This window comes from Hyperolius riggenbachi, chromosome 9 (genome assembly GCF_040937935.1).
Source record: "Hyperolius riggenbachi isolate aHypRig1 chromosome 9, aHypRig1.pri, whole genome shotgun sequence".
In the NCBI taxonomy this organism is placed as follows: domain Eukaryota; kingdom Metazoa; phylum Chordata; class Amphibia; order Anura; family Hyperoliidae; genus Hyperolius; species Hyperolius riggenbachi.
The window spans coordinates 41,608,404-41,631,754 of NC_090654.1; the positions used below are offsets into that span (position 1 = coordinate 41,608,404).

The 23,351-nt window shown below is 48.0% G+C and overlaps 1 protein-coding gene across 2 annotated transcripts in view; it reads right to left on the reverse strand.

The window, feature by feature from the left end:
• Positions 1 to 23,351, reverse strand: part of LOC137531567 (farnesyl pyrophosphate synthase-like) — a 153,160-nt gene that overhangs the window by 20,789 nt on the left and 109,020 nt on the right. For both annotated transcript variants that reach the window (XM_068251489.1, XM_068251490.1), the window contains exons 6-7: positions 9,837 to 9,925; positions 9,611 to 9,683 (exon numbers count right to left, since the gene is read on the reverse strand). In XM_068251489.1, the coding sequence (XP_068107590.1) occupies positions 9,611 to 9,683; positions 9,837 to 9,925 (162 nt within the window). The remainder of the gene's footprint in view (positions 1 to 9,610; positions 9,684 to 9,836; positions 9,926 to 23,351) is intronic.

A 23,351-nucleotide genomic window follows, 5' to 3' on the forward strand; every position in this document is an offset into this window, starting at 1 on the left:
TCACTGCATATACCTACCTGTTGTGTTGCGTGAACCCACCTCATCACTCCATATACCTACCTGTTGTGTTGAGTGGACGCACCTCATCACTGCATATACCTACCTGTTGTGTTGAGTGAACCCACTTTATCACTGCATATACCTACCTGTTGTGTTGAGTGAACCCACCTCATCACTGCATATACCTACCTGTTGTGTTCAGTGAGCCCACCTCATCACTGCATATACCTACCTGTTGTGTTGCGTGAACCCACCTCATCACTCCATATACCTACCTGTTGTGTTGAGTGAACGCACCTCATCACTGCATATACCTACCTGTTGTGTTGAGTGAACCCACCTCATCACTGCATATACCTACCTGTTGTGTTCAGTGAGCCCACCTCATCACTGCATATACCTACCTGTTGTGTTGAGTGCACCCACCTCATCACTGCATATACCTACCTGTTGTGTTCAGTGAACCTACCTCATCACTGCATATACCTACCTGTTGTGTTCAGTGAACCCACCTCATCACTGCATATACCTACCTGTTGTGTTGAGTGCACCCAACTCATCACTGCATATACCTACCTATTGTGTTCAGTGAACGCACCTCATTACTGCATATACCTAACTGTTGTGTTGAGTGCACCCACCTCATCACTGTTGTGTTTAGTGAACCCACCTCATCACTGCATATACCTACCTGTTGTGTTCAGTGCACCCACCTACTTACATGAGTGCACGCAGTGTGATATACACCTACCTACGAGAGTGCACGCAATGTGATATACACCAACCTACGTGAGTGCACGCAGTGTGATATACCACTCTGTGCATACTTGTTAACTGCACCTGTGTGACTGCACATTGTATTAGTCAAGTCAGTGCATACCTTTCACTTCACCCCCCCCCCATATATGGAAAAAACAGGTAAAGGAAGAGGTAGAGGCAGACCCAGAGGAAGGCCATCCGGCAGGTCTGTGCGAGGTCGTGTTGATGTGATTTCGTGTGGCCCTGGCCCAAAGTACAGTGCTCAGAAGAAGGCACGTGCTATCAACTCCCAAGATTGTCAGGACGTGGTTGACTATTTAACACAGAACACCTAATCTCTCGCAGCCACCAGTGCTACTACACGCACCACATCCGCTGCACTTGACACTTCGCAGGAGTTAATTGGTAGGGAATTAACAGATTCACAGCCATTATTGTTACAACCAGATGAAGGCGCTAAGCAAGTTACACCACCTCATATGTCTGAGTTAGGCGGCGACACTATGGACATAACGTGTGAGGATGAGGATGATGAAGTACCTGCTGTTGGTGCAGTTCTGGAGGTGTCTGAGGAAAGCGAAGCTGGGCAGGATTATTATAAAGATGATGATACGGATACCACATGGGATCCTAAGAGACAAGATGACCAAGGGGACAGTTCAGAGGGGGAGGCAGAGAGGAGGAGGAGGAGACGAGTTGCTGAAAGAAGCAGGGGGAGCTCGTCATCAGAAACAGCTGGTGGCAGTGTCCGGCACCAGCCAACATGCCCTTCAACATCAGCTGATGATGCCAACATAGTGCCATCACCCCATGGGAGCTCAGTGGTTTGGAAATGTTTTAGTGTGTCATTCGTAGATGAAAGCAATGCCATCTGTTCTCTCTGCCTCCAAAAATTGAGCCATGGAAAGGCCAACACCCACGTAGGGACAACTGCCTTGCGAAGGCACCTGCAGAAAAGGCACAGACTGCAATGGGAAGAGCACCTGAGCAAAAGCAGCACACAAAAGCAAAGCTACCCTCCTTCTCCTCTTCCTCCTTCAGGTGCAGCATCTTCATCCGCTTTCTCACTTGCACCTTCACAGCCAGCCTCCTCCACTCCGCCTCTGCCCTTGAGCCGTTCTTGCTCCTCTGCTCTGCCCACAGCAGCCATGTGTCCGTGAAGGAATTCTTTGAGCGGAAGAAGCTAATTTCTACCAGTCACCCCTTGCCCGGCGTCTGACACCTGGCTTGGCGGAACTGTTAGCTCACCAGCTGTTACCATACCAGCTGGTGGACTCTGAGGCCTTCCTTAAATTTGTGGCCATTGGGACACCGCAGTGGAAGATACCAGGCCGCAATTTCTCTAAAAAGGTGATACCCAAACTGTACCGTGTAGTTGAGAGGCAAATGGTGTCATCTCTGGCACGCAGCGTTGGGTCAAGGGTCCACCTGACCACGGATGCCTGGTCTGCCAAGCACGGTTAGTGCAGGTACATTACTTACACAGTTCATTGGGTCAACCTGGTGACTGCTGGCAAGCAGGGAGTACGTGGCTGTTCAGCGGACCAACTTGTGACACCTCCACGGCTTGCAAGCAGGCCTGCTGCCACCTCCTCTCCTCCTGCTACATCCTCTTCGCTGTCGTCCTCCTCCTCCTCCTCCTTGGCTGAGTGGCAGTCCAACTCTACTGGTGCTGCGATCTCCTCGCTAGCTACACAACCCCGTCTCCCCAGGGCCTATGCTGCATGCCAGGTACAATGGTGTCACGCCATCTTAGACATGTCTTGCCTCAAAGCAGAGAGTCACACTGGATCAGCTCTTCTAGCTGCTCTTAAACAGGTGGATCAGTGGCTGACCCCGCACCAGCTGGAGATCGGCAACGTGGTGTGTGACAACGGCAGCAATCTCCTTTCCGCTTTGAATTTGAGAAAGCTGACACATGTACCCTGCATGGCACATGTGCTGAATCTAGTCATTCAAAGATTTGTGGCAAAGTACCCAGGCTTAGAGGACGTCCTGAAACAGGCCAGGAAGTTGTGTGAGCATTTCAGGCGGTCTTACACGGCAATGGCATGCTTTGCGGACATTCAGCGGAGAAACAACTTGCCGGTGAGACGCTTGATATGTGATAGCCCGACTCACTGGAATTCGACCCTGGTCATGTTCTCTCGTCTGCTAGAACAGGGGAAAGCAGTTACCCAGTACCTGTACAATTACAGTAAAAGGACACAATCTGTGGAGATGGGGATGTGTACTGGCCCAACAACTGGACACTGATGCGAAATGCATGCAGGCTCATGCGGCCGTTTGAGGAGGTGACCAACCTGGTGAGTCGCAGTGAAGGCACCATCAGCGACTTGATCCTGTACGCTTAGTTCCTGGAGCGTGCCGTACGTAGAGTGGTGGATCAAGCTGTGGAGGAGCGTGAACAGGAACAGTTACGGGAGGAACAGTTGTAGGAGCAATTTTCATCAGAACCAGATGTTTCCTCAACACCTGTGGCAGCACAGAGGGGGGAGGAGGAGGAAAAGTCTTGTGGGGAAGAGGAGTCAGACTCGGATGATGAGGAAGGTGTTTCTTTGGAGGAGGCGGCGGCGGCAGAAGAACAACCGCAGCAGGCGTCGCAGGGGGCTTATGCTGCTCGACTTTCCCATGGTATTGTTCATGGCTGGGGGGAGGAGGAGGACTTACCTGATGTCACTGAGGAAGAGTAAGAGGAGATGGATAGTACGTCTGCATCCAACTTTGTGCAGATGGCGTCTTTCATGTTGTCCAGCCTGTTGAGGGACCCCCGTATAAAAAAAACTCAAGGGGAATGAGCTGTACTGGGTGGCCATGCTACTAGACCCTCGGTATAGGCACAAAGTGGCGGACATGTTACCAACTCACCAGAAGGCAGAAAGGATGCAGCACTTGCAGAACAAGCTGGCAACTATGCTTTACAATGCGTTTAACCACTTAAGGACCACAGTCTTTTCGCCCCTTAAGGACCAGAGCCTTTTTCTCCATTCAGACCACTGCAGCTTTCACGGTTTATTGCTCGCTCATACAACCTACCACCTAAATGAATTTTACCTCCTTTTCTTGTCACTAATACAGCTTTCTTTTGGTGCTATTTGATTGCTGCTGCAAGTTTTACTTTTTATTATATTCATCAAAAAAGACATGAATTTAGTCAAAAAAATGACTTTTTTAACTTTCTGTGCTGACATTTTTCAAATAAAGTAAAATTTCCTATACATTTGAAAGTTATTCTGCTACGTCTTTGATTAAAAAAAACATTCAGTGTATATTTATTGGATTGGGTAAAAGTTATAGCGTTTACAAACTATGGTGCCAAAAGTGAATTTTCCCATTTTCAAGCATCTCTGACTTTTCTGCGCACCTGTCAGGTTTCATGAGGGGCTAAAATTCCAGGATAGTACAAATACCCCCCAAATGACCCCATTTTGGAAAGAAGACATCCCAAAGTATTCAGTGAGAGGCATGGTGAGTTCATAGAAGATTTTATTTTTTGTCACAAGTTAGCGGAAAATGACACTTTGTGACAAAAAAAAAAAAAAAAAAAAAGTTTCCATTTCTTCTAACTTGCGACAAAAAAAAAATGAAATCTGCCACGGACTCACTATGCTCCTCTCTGAATACCTTGAAGTGTCTACTTTCCAAAATGGGGTAATTTGTGGGGTGTGTTCACTGTCCTGGCATTTTGGGGGGTGCCTAATTGTAAGCACCCCTGTAAAGCCTAAAGATGCTCATTGGACTTTGGGCCCCTTAGCGTAGTTAGGCTGCAAAAAAGTGCCACACATGTGGTATTGCCGTACTCAGGAGAAGTAGTATAATGTGTTTTGGGGTGTATTTTTACACATACCCATGCTGGGTGGGAGAAATATCTCCGTAAATGACAATTTTTTAATTTTTTTTACACACAATTGATATTTTGATATTTCTCCCACTCAGCATGGGTATGTGGAAAAATACACCCCAAAACACATTATACTACTTCTCCTGAGTACGGTGATACCACATGTGTGGCACTTTTTTGCACCCTAACTGCGCTAAGGGGCCCAAAGTCCAATGAGTACCTTTAGGATTTCACAGGTCATTTTGAGAAATTTGGTTTCAAGACTACTCCTCACGGTTTAGGGCCCCTAAAATGCCAGGACATGCCAGGACAGTATAGGAACCCCACAAATTACCCCATTTTAGAAAGAAGACACTCCAAGGTATTCCGTTAGGAGTATGGCGAGTTCATAGAAGATTTTTTTTTTGTCACAAGTTAGCGGAAATTGATTTTAATTGTTTTTTTTTTCACAAAGTGTCATTTTCCGCTAACTTGTGACAAAAAATAAAATCTTCTATGAACTCACCATACTCCTAACGGAATACCTTGGGGTGTCTTCTTTCTAAAATGGAGTCATTTGTGGGGTTCCTATACTGCCCTGGCATTTTAGGGGCCCTAAACCGTGAGGAGTAGTCTTGAAACCAAATGTCGCAAAATGACCTGTGAAATCCTAAAGGTACTCATTGGACTTTGGGCCCCTTAGCGCAGTTAGGGTGCAAAAAAGTGCCACACATGTGGTATCGCCGTACTCAGGAGAAGTAGTATAATGTGTTTTGTGGTGTATTTTTACACATACAGATGCTGGGTGGGAGAAATATCTCTGTAAATGACAATTATTTGATTTTTTTTTACACACAATTGTCCATTTACAGAGAGATTTCTCCCACCCAGCATGGGTATGTGTAAAAATACACCACAAAACACATTATACTACTTCTCCTGAGTATGGCGATACCACATGTGTGACACTTTTTTGCAGCCTAGGTGTGCTAAGGGGCCCAACGTCCTATTCACAGGTCATTTTGAGGCTTTTGTTTTCTAGACTACTCCTCACGGTTTAGGGCCCCTAAAATGCCAGTGCAGTATAGGAACCCCACAAGTGACCCCATTTTAGAAAGAAGACACCCCAAGGTATTCCGTTAGGAGTATGGTGAGTTCATAGAAGATTTTATTTTTTGTCACAAGTTAGCGGAAAATGACACTTTGTGAAAAAAAAAACTATTAAAATCAATTTCCGCTAACTTGTGACAAAAAAAAAATCTTCTATGAACTCATCATACACCTAACAGAATACCTTGGGGTGTCTTCTTTCTAAAATGGGGTCACTTGTGGGGTTCCTATACTGACCTGGCATTTTACGGGCCCAAAACTGTGAGTAGTCTGGAAATTCTCAAAATGACTGTTCAGGGGTATAAGTATCTGCAAATTTTGATGACAGGTGGTCTATGAGGGGGCAAATTTTGTGGAACCGGTCATAAGCAGGGTGGCCTCTTAGATGACAGGATGTATTGGGCCTGATCTGATGGATAGGAGTGCTAGGGGGGTGACAGGAGGTGATTGATGGGTGTCTCAGGGGGCGGTTAGAGGGGAAAATAGATGCAATCAATGCACTGGGGAGGTGATCGGAAAGGGGTCTGAGGGGGATCTGAGGGTTTGGCCGAGTGATCAGGAGCCCACATGGGGCAAATTAGGGCCTGATCTGATGGGTAGGTGTGCTAGGGGGTGACAGGAGGTGATTGATGGGTGTCTCAAGGTGTGATTAGAGGGGGGAAATAGATGCAAGCAATGCACTGGCGAGGTGATCAGGGCTGGGGTCTGAGGGCGTTCTGAGGTGTGGGCAGGTGATTGGGTGCCCTAGGGGCAGATTAGGGTCTAATCTGATGGGTAACAGTGACAGATGGGGATAGGGGGTGATTGATGGGTGATTGATGGGTAATTAGTGGGTGTTTAGAGAAGAGAAGAGATGTAAACACTGCACTTGGGAGGTGATCTGATGTCGGACCTGCGGGCAGGCCCGGCCCTAGACTTTTTGCCGCCTGAGGCAATTTTCAAAGAAATCGCCGCCGCCGCCGCCCCCCCCCCCCCAAGCCGTGGGTGTGGGGGGCCGCCCGAGCTGGAGGGGATAGCGGGCAGGGAGGGGGTATTGGGCCTAGCGGCGGGGTCCCCGGTCCTCCGCTTCCCTCCAGCTTTTAAAAGTTCCTTGCTGGCTGCAGCTATTTGTAAGAGGTAATGGGCGGGGATTACTCACCTCTTCCTCGTTCCAGGCCAGCGTACGCTCCACTGACGTCACTTCCTGCTACGCCGCTAGGCCCAATACCCCCTTCCTGCCCGCTATCTCCTCCCGCTCGGGCGGCCCCCCACACACATGGACGGGCGGGTGCCGCCCCCCCAGAAGTGCCGCCTGAGGCAAAAGTTTCACCCCGCCTCATGGGCGGGCCGGCCCTGCCTGCGGGCGATCTACTGGTGTGGGTGGGTGATCAGATTGCCCGCAAGGGGCAGGTTAGGGGCTGATTGATGGGTGGCAGTGACAGGGGGTGATTGATGGGTGGCAGTGACAGGGGGTGATTGATGAGTGATTGACAGGTGATCAGTGGGTTATTACAGGGAATAACAGATGTAAATATTGCACTGGCGAATTGATAAGGGGGGGGGGGTCTGAGGGCAATCTGAGCGTGTGGGCGGGTGATTGGATGCCCGCAAGGGGCAGATTAGGGTCTAATCTGATGGGTAACAGTGACAGGTGGTGATAGGGGGTGATTGATGGGTGATTGATGGGTAATTAGTGGGTGTTTAGAGGAGAGAAGAGATGTAAACACTGCACTTGGGAGGTGATCTGATGTCGGATCTGCGGGCGATCTATTGGTGTGGGTGGGTGATCAGATTGCCCGCAAGGGGCAGGTTAGGGGCTGATTGATGGGTGGCAGTGACAGGGGGCGATTGACAGGTGATTGACGGGTGATTGACGGGTGATTGACAGGAGATTGACAGGTGATTGACAGGTGATCAGGGGGGACAGATGCATACAGTACACGGGGGGGGGGGGGGGGTCTGGGGAGAATCGGAGGGGTGGGGGGGGGTGATCAGGAGGGAGTAGGGGGCAGATTAGGGACTAAAAAAAAAATAGCGTTGACAGATAGTGACAGGGAGTGATTGATGGGTGATAAGGGGGGTGACTGGGTGCAAACAGTGGTCTGGGGGGTGGGCAGGGGGGGGGTCTGAGGGGTGCTGTGGGCAATCAGGGGGCAGGGGGGAGGAAATCAGTGTGCTTGGGTGCAGACTAGGGTGGCTGCAGCCTGCCCTGGTGGTCCCTCGGACACTGGGACCACCAGGGCAGGAGGCAGCCAGTATAATAGGCTTTGTATACATTACAAAGCCTATTATACATTGTTTCAGCGGCGATCCGGGTGCTAGTAACCCGCCGGCGCTTCCGAACGGCCGGCGGGTTACAGCGAGCGGGGGGCGGAGCCAGTCCCCGGCGGCTGATCGCGTCACGAATGACGCGATCGCCGCATAGCCACTCCCACAGCAGCCCCCGCCGGCTGGGGGCGGTCCTTAAGTGGTTAAGGGTGATGTCACAGCACAATGCAATAAAGGTACCACTGCCAGTAATCCTCCTCCCATGTCCACACAGGCAAGGACAGGACGCTCCAGCGATCTCATGGTGATGTCAGACATGCGGACATTCTTTAGTCCAACGCCTCGCCTTAGCGCTTCCAGATCCACCCTCCACCAACGCCTGGACCGGCAGGTAGCCGACTACCTGGCTTTAAGTGTGGATGTAGGCACTGTGAGCACCGATGAACTCTTGGACTACTGGGTGCACAGGCTTGACCTGTGGCCAAAGCTGTCCCTATTTGCCATCCAACTTCTGTCTTGCCCTGCCTCAAGCGTCCTGTCAGAAAGGACCTTCAGCGCAGCTGGAGGCATTGTCACTGAGAAGAGAAGTCACCTAAGTCACAAAAGTGTTCAGTACCTCACCTTTATCAAAATGAATGAGGCATGGATCCCGGAGGGCTTCTGCCCGCCCGAAGACTAAGTCAGTCCCCACACACAGCATCTCTGCCTGCACGCCGTGTGACTGGCTGCCTGCCCCAAGACTAAGTCGCTCCCCACACAGAACCTCTGCCCGCAGGCCGCTTGACTGCCTTCTCAGCCACCACCAACAGGGTCCAGGACTCCAGGCGGCTGCTATAATAATTTTTCTTGTGCATGTACATGCCTGCCTAATTTTTCTGGCTGCACTGCAGCTGCAACAACAAAACAAAAGGCATGCACATGTGCCAATTTCCCTTCGTGATCATTACCTTGCCGCGGTGAAGGGGCTTGCGTATCACAATGAAGCATTGACTGCCGGCTATATGAGTGTCTCGAGGGGTGGCACAACAAAGATAATAAGGTCGTTGCTTCATTGTGGACAGACCAAATTTGATCAGCTGGACAGTCACTGTTCTGTCATTCAGCTACCTCAGCCCTACTATATGGGCTGGAAAGCAGCCATCACCTGCACTCTCGCCATGGTGTGCACCAGTCCAGCACGGCCTTCACTACACAAACAGCTGTTTGCGGTGCGTTACACAGTGAGTTTGGTGTGTCCGTGTGAAGCAGTACTCTAATTACACTCCCTGATTGATGTATACACACACAAGATGTTTTACAGAACTTTAGGCCTGCAATTTAGCATTCAACGTGATTTCGGCCCTTAAAATGCTGCTTTGCGTCAAATCCATATTTTTCCCCGGGACTTTTGGCATCTATCCCACTCTGCCATGCCCCCCTCCAGGTGGTAGACCCCTTGAAATATCTTTTCCATCACTTTTGTGGCCAGCATAAGTGTTTCTAGTTTTCAAAGTTCGTCTCCCCATTGAAGTCTATTGCGGTTCGCAAAAGTTCTCGCGAATCAAACGTTTGGCGAGGGTTTGCGAACCGAAAATCGGAGGTTCGTGCCATCTCTAATTATAGCAGAGCTCTAATCAGACACTGTGGCACTTGAGACATTGCAGACATGGCCATCATCTTCAACACCGAACTTACCATATACATGGCTGCAGCAACAGGCATATAATAGACATAGAAGCTATTCTTTTGTTTTGCAATGGCATTATGCCTGCAAGAAATGTGGGAATAAGAACATTAAAACACAGTCCAGGTCAAAGTATTCTGACTAACAATGATGTTCTCAGTCAAGGTTTGCTACCTCTGGATGACACAGCAGATGTTCTACACAGAGGTCACAGCTGACCAGAGGAATGTCTCTTACCTTGCCTCTGAAAATCCCTCCAAATTCACCTTTCCTGTCTCCGCCACGATGACGTCCAGAGACTGACCCAACTCTACCTGGTACAAGCCCTGCAGATGTCAAACAGGAAACAAGGATGGATTGATTGGGTTTCAGCAAGCCTATAATAACAAAGACACAATTTGTCCTCTGGCTTGGGGAATCTGTTGCCTTTTTTAAGATTTTCCACAGAGTTTCTCTAGTTGGTTGTCTGAGTACCTCTGCAGTAGGACATAAGGTCTTCTGAAATGCCAGGTGCTGGAATTTTCCTCTCCTTGCGGCAGTGTGAACCATAACAAGTTTCTTTGAGGAAGAATGTACTCATTTTATTGGCTGTGGAATTCCCAGCCAAGCTTTAAAGTGAACCAGAGACGAAGCACCCTCATGTATTTTACCATATATATATCAGTGTGAACATTAGAGAAAACACCTACCCTGCTCTCTGTTTCATTCTCCACTGCTCAGCCTGCTTGTTATCAGCCCTGATAAAATCCCCGACTGAGCATTCAGTCTGGCTTTGCTCAGGAATCATTATAGCTGAGTCTGTCTTCTCTGATGTCTTTTCAAGCCCAAGCCTGCCCCCTTCTGGCTCTGCTATAATGACTCAGCTATAATAATTCCTGAGCAAAGCCAGACTGAATGCTCAGTCAGGGATTTTATCAGGGCTGATAACAAGCAGGCTGAGCAGTGAAGGATGAAGCAGAGAGCAGGGTAGGTGTTTTCTCTAATGTTCCCACTGATATGTTTGGTAAAATACATAAGGGTGTTTCGTCTCTGATTCACTTTAACCACTTTTGTAATCTGAGACAGAATATCTATGCCCTGCAGTTCCTGATCTTGCCCAGGGATGTAGACAATCGTTTATGGAATCCGACAACCGCTGCTCGCTTCCGCACCTGCTCCCTCGCTTGCTCTTACTGCCAATTGTTAGAGGGGAGATAAATGAATGGGAACACTGCTCCCAATCGTTAATCTAAGTCCCCGTGTCAATGATCCCCAGCATCAATGAGATGCCGCGGTCAATGTAACCAAACGAAGTAACATGTTCACACATGATTTCCTGTTACCATTTTTTTGAAAAACAAAAATGTATTTTATTCGAGCACCCCTGTTTTCAGTGTCTTGTCATGCCTCTTTAGAGGTGAAGAACTTAAAGAACTTCCGGAGTGCGACCACCCAGTTCCTGTCACAGACCTGGAAAACTGAGTGGGATGGTTAATTCCTCGCCTGCTCTGACAGTGGTTGTAAGGACTTGCAACCCACCTTTGTGAGTATATACTGTACATCATTAGAAATTTGATTTTCTGAATCTTACACGATTCTGCACCATTGGGCTCCTGGTCTCCTTTTGTCTTTTAGATGAGCCTGGGATTGTTACAATCACAGGAACCATCGACACAAGCTATCCTCTGGTCTTCCTGCTTTGCAGGAAAGCTGCAGCTTATTGCTGTTCATGTATGACTGAGGAAAGCATGCTGTGTAATATTGCCATGATTCAAGTTTGCTTCAGGCAACAAAAAGTCTAGAACCTGCCTTGTGGCTGACGGGATACTATCTACAGCCTATCCACTGGCGTAACAATCGGCCCTGCAGCCCCTGCCCCGCCCGCTCGGGGCCGTTTTGAGGGGCTGGAGGGGACACAGCATGAGGGGAAAGCTATGCTGCAGTTTGGCGGGGAGGGGGGACAGTCCCCCCCCCCTCACCTCGGGCTTTCCCCTTTGTGCTCCCCTCCAGCTTCAATAAATGTCCGTGAGCAGCGGCCGCAGATGCATACCTTCTGTGCGCTTCAGCGTGGAAGTTTCTCCCTCTAGTTTCTGATGCGACTTCCTGTATACAGGAAGTCGCGTCAGAGACTAGAGAGAGGAGCGTCCACGCTGGAGCGCACGGAAGGTATGTATCTGCCGCTGCTGCCCGTCGCTGCTCACGGACACTTATTGAAGCTGGAGGGGAGCGCAGAGGGGAAAGCCCGATGTGAGGGGGGGGGCTGTCCCCCCTCCCCGCCAAACTGCAGCATAGCTTTCCCCTCATGCTGTGTCCCTGGAGGTGTGTCCCTGGAGCTGGAGGGGAGCGCAGAGGGGAAAGCCAGAGGTGAGGTATCTGCCTCTTCTTACTCTAGCTTGCAATTTCTGCTCACAGAAACCATTCTCCATCATCTAAAACACACAGAGGCAGATGGAGGTATAGGTGTTAAGTTACGTCAGTGCGGTGCACGTGGTCATGACGTCATGTGGGCATGGTCATGACGTTGTGTGGGCGAGGCTAACTGTAATGTAACGCATAACAATAAGGTGATTTTCCCTGAATGCTATCAGCAGAAAAACGCAGAAAAAATACAGCATGCAGTAACGATTAAAAATCGGAATCACATGTAAAAAAAACGATTAAAAATCGGAATCGCATGCAGTGTGCAAGGAGCCTAAGGGTAATTAGACATCATTCCACAAACACATAAGGAAGCAGTGTTTCTGCCATGATGTGGTGAGACAGAAGATTTTCATCATGGATGTGCAGATGATAAATCAGCAGAAACTGATGCTATTTATTAGCATACCCTTTAGTAATCATGAGATGACAACGGAATGTCAAATGCTGCAACAATAATCCCAAAGCAGCAAATGTAGCCAACTATGACCATCAAGTAATAAATGCAGCAACCGTTACCTCTGACACATAAACTGCAACAAACGTTACCTCCGACACATCAAGTGCAAGAACCATTACCTCTGACACATGATATGCAGCAACCCCTACTTCTCACACATGATATGCAAAAACCCCTTCCGACACATGATATGCAACAACCCCTACTTCCAACACATTATATGCAACAACCCCTACTTCCGACACATGATATTCAAGAACTATTATCTCCAATACATGAAATGAAAGAACCATTACCCCAGAAACATGATATGCAACCACCCCTACTTCCGACAAATGAAATGCAGAAAATGATTTCCCTAACACATGGAATGCAGCAAACGTTACTTTTGACATATGAAATGCAGCAAATCGGAAATTAGGCAAATATTACCTCCCACACATGTTAAAATTCAGTAAGCATTATCCCCCACACATGAAAAATACACATATAAAACGTTTCCACTGTAGCGTTACGTTTTCGCCTGCAAAAAATCGTATAAGATTTTTCTGATTGGTGAAAATTCGCATGTAAATTTGTACGCGTTTTATGCGAATTTTCGTACGCGAAAATTCGCATTAGTTACATATGCATAATCTGCCTAGTAACAGCTTAGTCATGACTGCTGACAACTTCCTGTAACCATGGATCTAATGCGAATTTTCGGGCAAGTAACGCGAAAATTCGCATTGCCTATACAAAGCATTGTACGTGAATCGTACGCGATGTCCGAAAAAATGATACAGGACCTCAGATTTTTTCACGCGTACGAACGCTAACGAAAATTCGCATAGAGTGGAAACAGCTGCATTGACTAACATTAGTTTTAAAATCTATGCGAATTTTCTGAGCAGAAAAACTGACACAAAACGCACAAGTGGAAACCTAGCCTTAGACATAATTTAATTAAATGTTCCAGCCCACTGGGTGCTGGTGGGATGGAGCTGCTAAGTAGGGTGGGAGAGTGACACTGGATGCGGCTACAAGGGTGACACTGGGCAGAAGGAGGGTGACATTGACTTGAAGGGGAGGAGGATGACACTGGGTGGGTAGAGGGTGATATTGACTGGGTCGGGAGGTGGGTGATACTAATGGGGTGTGGAGGAGGGTGACAGACACTAAGTGGGGAGGAGGGTAATAGGTAGGTGTCCCAGTAAAGGTAGCTAGGCATAGCATAGGTAGGTGCCCCAGTAGGTAGATAGGTATAGGTAGGTGTCCCAGTATAGGTAGCTAGGCATAGGTAGGTGCCCCAGTATAGGTAGCCAAGCATAGGTAGATGCCCCAATAGAAAGCTAGGCATAGGTAGGTGTCCGAGTATAGGTAGCTACTAGCTATGCATAGCATAGGTAGGTGCCCCAGTAGGTAGCTAGTCATAGTTAGGTGCTCCAGTATAGGTAGCTAGGTATAGCATAGGTAGGTGCCCCAGTAGGTAGCTAGGCTTAGGTAGGTGCCCCCGTAGGTAGCTAGGCATAAGTAGGTGTCCCAGGCCAGTATAGCCATAGTAGATATATAGGTAGCCATCCGTGGAGTGGAGTAAAAATAGCCGGGCAGGGAGGGGGGTAAAAGTAGCCAGGTGGACAGGGAGGGTGGGGTAAAAGTGGCCAGGCAGGCAGGAAGGGGGGTAAAAGTAGCCAGACGGGCGGGAGGGGGGGGGGGGGTAAAAGCCAGGCGGGCAGGGAGCAGGGGTAAAAGTAGCCAGGTGGCAGGGAGTGTGTGGGGGGTAAAAGTAGCCAGGTGGGGAAGGAGAGTGATCGCTCTGCCGGGAACTTACTTCCGGTTCCTGCAGTCCATGTGAAACGCAGAACCGGAAGTATGCGGCGCATATACCCAGCTTCAGGAAGGGTGGGCAGAGCAGGGGGGCAGAACTAAAGCAGCCGCTCTATTGGTGAGTGGGCAGGAACAGGAGGCAAGCTTTGGCTGAAGCTGATGCGGCCGAGTGGCAGCGCCCTCCCGCACGGTGGTCAGAGTCCTGCGGCCGGGACGTTCCGCAGGTAAAAGCAGGACGTTTCCTGGGACTTTTGGCAACCTGGGACCGGGAACCCTGAACCCGGGATGTGTCCCAGCTAAAGCGGGACGTCTGGTCACCGTATTGAAGGGAACCTGATGATTTCTAAAAAAAAAATAAAAAAAAAATGGGGGCATGGTTACAGGGGCATAGCTAGCAGTGGCAGAGTCCCAAAGTAATTTTTCATACCTCCCCACACACACAAAGTCAATTATACACCGCACATACACACTCATACACATTAAAGAAAATATTACGTTAATATTAGTGTGGCCAGTTACTTATCTGGGGCTTCTTCCTCCCCCCGAAGTCCTCCTGGTCGCTCACTGACATTCTGCGCTGCTCTGTTCCCCTGCCATCCCCCTTCGACTGCTGCATGGGCGGCTCAATGCCACATGCCTACTCTTTAGTGCTTCCTTGGCCAGGAGCATTTTGCTCTTGTGAAACAAAAAAATTGCTACAGCACATGTGCAGAATGCACCTGGCAACAGGAGCACAATCAAAGAGGTGGGTGACTGCACGGACGACGACTTTATGATTCACCCAGCTTTCAGAGGGGAACAGCGGAAGAACCGAGCCAAATGTATACAATTAGTTCGTTAGCATGAAATATTTGGAGTTATCAAGTGAGTTCTGAAAAATTTGCCCTAAGGGCCGGTTCACATTGAGCTTACGTTCTGCTCCGATGAGCGGAACGCAGCAGCGGAAGCAATGCTTTCCCGATAGGAAAGTTCACATTGCTGCATTGTGCTCCCTTCCGCTTCCTGCGTTCCGCTCACTGGAGCGGACGTTCCCGACATGCACGATCCTTCCGCTTGACGGAGCGGAACTGTCAGAATCAGCTTTGCTGGCCGTGTTTCCCTGGACATTTGGTTGGTTTCTTATGCAGGTTGCATAATGCAGTCCAGGGAAAAGAGGCCTTTTTTGTCAGCTTGCTGCTGTGGACTGATTTGCATCCACTTGTCATGCAAATTGCTTGTCTGCTTCCTTGGAAGGTTTTCAGTATATATGTCACTTCCTCCCAGAGTTCCTTGCTCATCATAGGTTTTTGTTTGATAGACTCACCTTGAGCCTCAGCCTGTTTGGATCATATTGTCTTCTTGGGGAGTGCATTCGACATTCCTATTAGTGCAGTTAGCATTGTGTATATTTGTACTGCCTAATCTTGTCTTGTCCTGAACTTGTGATTGCGCTGCCTCCAGCGGTGGTTGGTAGCGAGTTGTTCCGTCTATCTTGTCTTGTCCCGAACTTGCGATTGCGCTGCCTCCAGCAGTGGCTGGTAGTGAATCGTTCTGTCTAGTTTTGTCTTGTCCTGTTGTTGTGATTGCACTACCTCCAGCGGTGGTTGGTAGTGAATCGTTCAGTCCTGTTCCTTGGTCGCACTTACCCTAGCGTTAGAGGTGGTGGACCTCCCTTGTTTGTGTTGTGGAGTATACCTTGGCAGCGGTTGCTACTGGTTACTCCATCTGTCTGTCTTGCAGGGAAGGAACGCTTGCTGTTGTCTGGTGTTAGACAACCGATTGGCAAGCGTTCTCACTGTCTGTTTGTCTTTGCTTTCTGTCTTCATTCGTTAGTCAGGGTTGGTACGTTTTGTTACTGTTGCGGTGTCCGTGCCATTAACGTGTTTTGTCGCTGTTGCGCATAACGTGCGGTGGCCGTGTTCAGTTAGTGCTTTGTTATTTTCCTTGGCCTTTACATTGTACCTACTGCTGTATCTTCCTTCATGCTCTGTCTTTACTCAGTCTTGTATCTCTGATAGCAATCGCCTCTTGTGTGATTGGTTTTCACGCTCTGGTCTGTTTCATATGTCTATCGTCGCCGGGGGGGGGGGGGGACTAGATTGGTAGACATTCTTTGTCTGCATCTGTTCCTGTTCTCTACTATCTTGTTATCTTGTTTCTGTTTGCTCTGTTTTGTTTCAAGTCGTTCAATTCCTATCTGACATCTGTGGTTGTAAAGAGAACCTGCTTCTCTACTCCACAGCTCCACCTGTTGGTTGGAATTTCCCTCTGCATATGTGTTTGCACATACTGGGTACACTTCTTCCGTGATTGTGGGAATTTCCATCTGCTTCAGCGTACCTGAAGTGCGCTGTCGGTGGAAATCGACCGCAGATCATTACAGGAACGCAGCGGAACACAGCGCAGGAGAGGATGCGCTGGGTTCATAAGCTCAATGTGAACCGGCCCTAAATGTCTGTAAACTGGTGACTTCAACTGTAATCCTTTTTTATCACTAAATGCTTGTTCTAGCTAATTAGTTTTGGCTACAGAGTTTAGTCTTCTTCAGACTCAATTCCTGACTGCATGATGACAAAATAATAGTAATATCTTGTCAGAAAACAGTAAATGATTCTGAAAGAGGCTTAGCAGAAAGATTACTCTTTTTCAATTTTCTCTTAAAGGGACACTATAGTGAAAAATTGTAAAATAAATTTAAAATATGTGCAAACATAAACAAATAAGAAGTATGTTTTTTCCAGAGTCATAAATTACTTTTCTCCTATGTTGCTGTCACTTGCAGTAGGTAGTAGAAATCTGACAGAAGCGACAGGTTATGGACTAGTCCATCTCTTCATGGGGGATTCTGAGGGATTTATTTATTTTCAAAAGCACTTACTGAATGGCAGTTGCTCTGTCCAACTGCAAAAAACTGTAGCAAGCAGAGAAGCTGGCCAGCATCATTGTTTAAATCCTTTTTAGCAAATATCTTTATAAAGAATAAAAGCCTTGCTGAGAATCCCCTATGAAGAGATGGACTAGTCCAAAACCTGTCAATTTTATCAAATTTCTACTACCTACTGTAAGAGACAGCAACATAGGAGAAAAATAATGTATGGCTCTTTTTACTCTGAAAAAAAACATACTTCTTATTTGTATATGTTTGCACATATTTTAAAATTTTTCGCCATAGTGCCCCTTTAAGTTAGCCAATAAATGGTATCATCATGATTCAAATCTTCTTGCTTTTACTGATGGCTAACATGGTACTATACTCTACTGCTACTAAAACACTACAGGTGAAACTCTCACAAAAGTCCAATTATTTCAGTAATTCAACTTAAAAAGTGAAGCTAATGAAATAAACTTATTATATGCAAATTATTATTTAAATTATTTCTTATAAGTTTGATGATTATGGCTTACAGCTTATGAAAACGCCAAAATTGAAATCTCACAAAATTAGAATATTGTGAAATAGAGATGTAGCGAACATCACATTTTTGGTTTATGAACATCGAATGCGAATTTCCATAAAAGTTCATGAACAGACTGTTCGCAGCAGGCTCCATAGACTTTAGTGGCAGGTGAACGGCCACCGAATTTAGCGGTTAATAGCAAAGCCCTCTTATGTGCTAGAAACACCAAATTTGCAGGGTATGTGGAGGGGACAGTGACTACAAAAGGAAAACATTTTTTTTCCAAAAAGACCTTGTGGTTTTTGAGAAAATTGATTTAAAGTTCTCCTTCTGACCAGGGGAAAATTAAACGCCCAGGGGCGTAGGAATAGGCCCTGCAGCCCCTGCGCCCGCGGGGGGGCCCGGCCCCCCCCTGGGGCCCGCTTGGGGCCGTTTTGTGGGTGCTGGAGGGGTGGCAGCATGAGGGGAAAGCCTTGCCCACAGTCGGCGGGGAGAGGGGTAGTTCCCCCCTCTCCCTCACCTCGGGGCTCTCCCCTCTGTGCTCCCCTCCAGCTCGTAAGTGTCTGTGGGGCTGTGGTGGGCAGCGAGCGGCGGGCAGATACATACCTGCTTCCGTGCGTTCCATCGGAGACTTCTCCCTCTAGCGGCTGACGTCACTTCCGGAAGTGACGTCAGCCGCTAGAGGGAGAAGTCTCCAATGGAACGCACGGAAGCAGGTATGTATCTGCCCGCCGCTCGCTGCCCACCACAGCCCCACAGACACTTACGAGCTGGAGGGGAGCACAGAGGGGAGAGCCCCGAGGTGAGGGAGAGGGGGGAGCTACCCCTCTCCCCGCCGACTGTGGGCAAGGCTTTCCCCTCATGCTGCCACCCCTCCAGCACCCACAAAACTCCGAGCGGGCCCCAGGGGGGGGGGGGGGGGGGCATATTACGATTTTCTGGTGTCTGCTGCCCACATTACGATTTTCTGGTGTCTGCTGCCCTCATTACGATTTTCTGGTGTCTGCTGCCCACATTACGATTTTCAGGTGTCTGCTGCCCACATTACGATTTTCAGGTGTCTGCTGCCCTCATTACGATTTTCAGGTGTCTGCTGCCCTCATTACGATTTTCAGGTGTCTGCTGCCCACATTACGATTTTCAGGTGTCTGCTGCCCACATTACGATTTTCAGGTGTCTGCTGCCCTCATTACGATTTTCAGGTGTCTGCTGCCCACATTGTGATTTTCAGGTGTCTGCTGCCCACATTACGATTTTCTGGTGTCTGCTGCCCTCATTACGATTTTCTGGTGTCTGCTGCCCACATTACGATTTTCAGGTGTCTGCTGCCCACATTACGATTTTCAGGTGTCTGCTGCCCTCATTACGATTTTCAGGTGTCTGCTGCCCTCATTACGATTTTCAGGTGTCTGCTGCCCACATTACGATTTTCAGGTGTCTGCTGCCCACATTACGATTCTTAGGTGTCTGCTGCCCTCATTACGATTTTCAGGTGTCTGCTGCCCACATTGTGATTTTCAGGTGTCTGCTGCCCACATTACGATTTTCTGGTGTCTGCTGCCCTCATTACGATTTTCTGGTGTCTGCTGCCCACATTACGATTTTCAGGTGTCTGCTGCCCTCATTACGATTTTCAGGTGTCTGCTGCCCTCATTACGATTTTCAGGTGTCTGCTGCCCACATTACGATTTTCAGGTGTCTGCTGCCCACATTGCGATTTTCAGGTGTCTGCTGCCCACATTGCGATTTTCTGGTGTCTGCTGCCCACATTACGATTTTCTGGTGTATGCTGCCCACATTAGGATTTTCTGGTGACTGCTGCCCACATTGCGATTTTCTGGTGACTGCTGCCCACATTGCGATTTTCTGGTGACTGCTGCCCACATTAGGATTTTCTGGTGTCTGCTGCCCACATTACGACATTCTGGTGACTGACTGCTGCCCACATTAGGATTTTCTGGTGACTGCTGCCCACATTACGATATTCTGGTGACTGCTGCCCACATTAGGATTTTCTGGTGACTGATGCCCACATTGCAATTTTCTGGTGACTGCTGCCCACATGGCGATTTTCTGGTGACTGCTGCCCACATTGCGATTTTCTGGCCCACATTACGATTTTCTGGTGAACACTGCCCACGTTACGATTGTCTGGTGAATGCTGTCCACGTTACGATTTTCTGGTGAACGCTGCCCACATTACGATTTTCTGGCCCACATTACGATTTTCTGGTGAACACTGCCCAAGTTACGATTGTCTGGTGAATGCTGTCCATGTTACAATTTTCTGGTGAACTCTGCCCACATTACGATTTTCTGTCCCACATTACGATATTCTGGTGAACGCTGCCCACATTACGATTGTCTGGTAAATGCTGCCCACGTTACAATTTTCTGGTGACTGCTGCTCACGTTACTATTTTCTGGTGACTGGTGCCCACATTACGATTTTCTGGTGAACTCTGCCCACATTATGATTTTCTAAAGGCCCACATTACGATTTTCTGGTGAACTCTGCCCACATTACGATTTTCTGGCCCACATTACGATTGTCTGGTAAAATGCTGCCCACTTTACAATTAATTTACAGTGAAACGCTGCCCCATTACAATTATTTGGCACCTATGGGGGGGGCTCCATCCAAATATTCGCAGGGGGGCCCAGTGATTTCTAGTTACGCCCCTGTAAACGCCCTCCGACTTTAGCGGTTAATAGCAAAGCCCCCTTGAATGTTCAATATTTTAGGCTCAAAGTGTCAGACTGTCTAATCAGCTAATTAGCAGAAGACTCCTATTTCATATATTATTTTTACCTTTTAAGTTGAATTACTGAAATAAATGGACTTTTCCAAGATATTTTCTTATTTTTCAAGTTTCACCTGTATAGGAAAAACTGTTGCAGGCAAGAACATCTGAAGGATAAATATGCATAAAAAGCTTAAAAACAAAATTACTGACATCTTTACAGTAGGCATGTGGATTTTTGTTATTAATCTAACATGGAACTCTCGGCTTTGCAACCCCTTGCCATGTTCACTGGGGTTGCTTGCTGCAGTTTGGATTTGTCCCTCTGTGGGAATCTCTCTGTTTTTTAATTTTATCCCCGCTCTGCCTGCCTGCACCCCGTCCCTGATGTCTGATTGACCCGCTGTAACGATCAGTGATGCATAAATTGATCAGTAGTAGCTCTATCAGCACAATAGTCAGTACTTTATTCAATTGTAAAACACTCGCGATTGAGTGCACAGTAATATTCAAGAACACACGATAGTGATGGCCCTAGGGCCTCACTAATAGGAGAATGGTCGTACAAGCAAGGTCGCAACAGATCAGATTAACAGAAGTACAGAATCGTTAGGCAGAATCAGAGTGAGTATTCAGGCAGAAGTCGGCAACAGATCAGATTGGCAGAAGTACAGAATCGTTAGGAAAAATCAGATTGAGTATTCAGGCAGAAGTCGGCAACGGATCAGATTGGCAGAAGTACATAATCGACAGACAAACGGAGGGTCAGAGACAAAAGAGTCAGAACAAATAATTAATACAATATAATATAATTCTAATCTAGTGTGAAATCCCCGGGGTCCTGCCGGATCAAAGCACACACGGATCTGACTAAGGTCTGAGAGCTTTCACTGCGAAGTTTCAGCAACAACAGACAACGAGCCACTGACATCCCCATCCTTAAATACAGACAGGCAATTCCAAAGCTCCCGCCAAGAACCGCTTGACCAATCGGCAGTGAGAACAGCGGTCCGATGTCAGCTGACCAACCGATCAACTGACCCGTCTCCAAAGCCCTTAAAGGTCCTGCCGCTCCACGCGCGAGCGTGCAGACCTAACCTGATGTGCCACTGAGAGACCTGTCCTGCCGGGAACTACACAAGATGCCTGAGGAGACGCGACAGCCGCTGCCATGACGTCAGGCGTAGAAGCGGCGGCCGCGCTGCTTTCCGCCGCTGAGGTGATTGCGCTATACCTGACATTACCCCCCCCCCCCCTGAGGCGTGACCTCCGAACACGCCCCTGAAAATTTTTCATGATGTAATGAATGAAACTGTTGCCTTAATACCTCAGCATGAAGACGATGAGCTGATACCCACAATCTCTCCTCAGGACCATAACCTCTCCAGTGAACCAGATACTGCACTGAATTCCGCTCTCTGCATGAATCCAAAATCCCCTCAATTTCATATTCAGGCTCCCCAACAATCACAACCGAGGGAGGGGGGGGAGAGGAAATCACATGTACAGCTGGTTTTAACAAAGAAACGTGAAAGGATTTTACACCCCTCATGGTAGCTGGAAGAGCCACTCTATACGCTACCTCATTAATCTTTTCAGAAATAGGATATGGACCAATATATTTAGGTCTCAACTTCGCTGAGGGTTGTCTTAAAGCAATATGACGGGTGGAGACCCATACCATATCTCCTGGTGAAAAGTCCCACTCAGGAGAACGCTTTTTATCAGCTTGTCTTTTTTGAACCTCAAAAGCTTTCTCCAGATTGACTTTCTTTTTAAAGACTGCTGCCATTCTTCCAATGCAGGGAAGGGAGAATTACCCACAGGTAAAGGAGAAAACTTAGGTGACCTCCCTGTGACAACCTGAAAAGGTGATAAGCCCGAGGAAGTGTTTTTCAGATTATTATGGGCAAACTCCGCGAAGGGAAGGAATTTTACCCTTTCATGTTGTGAATCGGCCACGTAACAGCGGAGAAATTGTTAAAGAGACTGGTTCATCCTTTCTGTTTGACCATTAGTCTGAGGAGAAAGACAAGGTCAAACCCAAATGCTTACAGAAAGCTCTCCAAAATTTTTGAAACAAATTGAACTACCCTGTCTGACACTATATTCACTGGTATTCCAAGTAAGCAAAGAATGTGACAAAGAGATCTGAAAATTCCTGGGCAGATGGGAGTTTTTCCAAGGGTACAAAATGAACCATCTTACTAAAACGGTCCACTACCACCCATATCACCATCTTCCCTTCGGAACTAGGGAGTTTCCCCACAAAGTCCATGGAAATATGAGTCCATGGCTCAGTAGGCACCAGCAATGATTGCAGAGTCCCTGCTGGGGCCTGCCGGGAAGGTTTGCTCCTGGCACACACTGTACAAGACATTATAAACTCCTTTCAATCATTCCTAAGTGAAGGCCACCACACACAACGAGACAACAATTCATAGGTTCTGGTCATACCAGGATGCCCTATGTTCTTGTGACTTTGAAATAACTGCAACACCTGGAGGCGTAAATGCAGTGGGACAAAGAGAAGATCATCTGGTTTCCCTTTTGGGGTATCTTGTTGAAAAGGGCCCAGAATGGTTGCCAGATCCTCCCTGGGTTCCGTGGCTGCCACCACTATATGTTCAGGCAAAATACTGACAGGGGATGAGGGCTGAACTGTCTCTGGTTCAAAGCAACGGGACAGTGCATCTGCTTTGATATTTTTATTACCAGGTTTGTAGGTGTGAGAAAACGCGGAAAAGCCGGCGCGTGTGCTCAGAACAAGGCGGCTGATTCTGCATTTAACGCTGCGGTTTGCACGCGTAGGCCTACATCTGCTAGTATGGCCTAACGCGGAGAAACCGCCGCATGCCCTGATAGCGGTGCGGCTGGTTCCGCGTCCAGCGCGGGCGGGTGGTACACAACACATGTCTGGTGTGGCTGGGACTGATAGTTCACACAGGTTCAGAAGGACGCGCGTGCG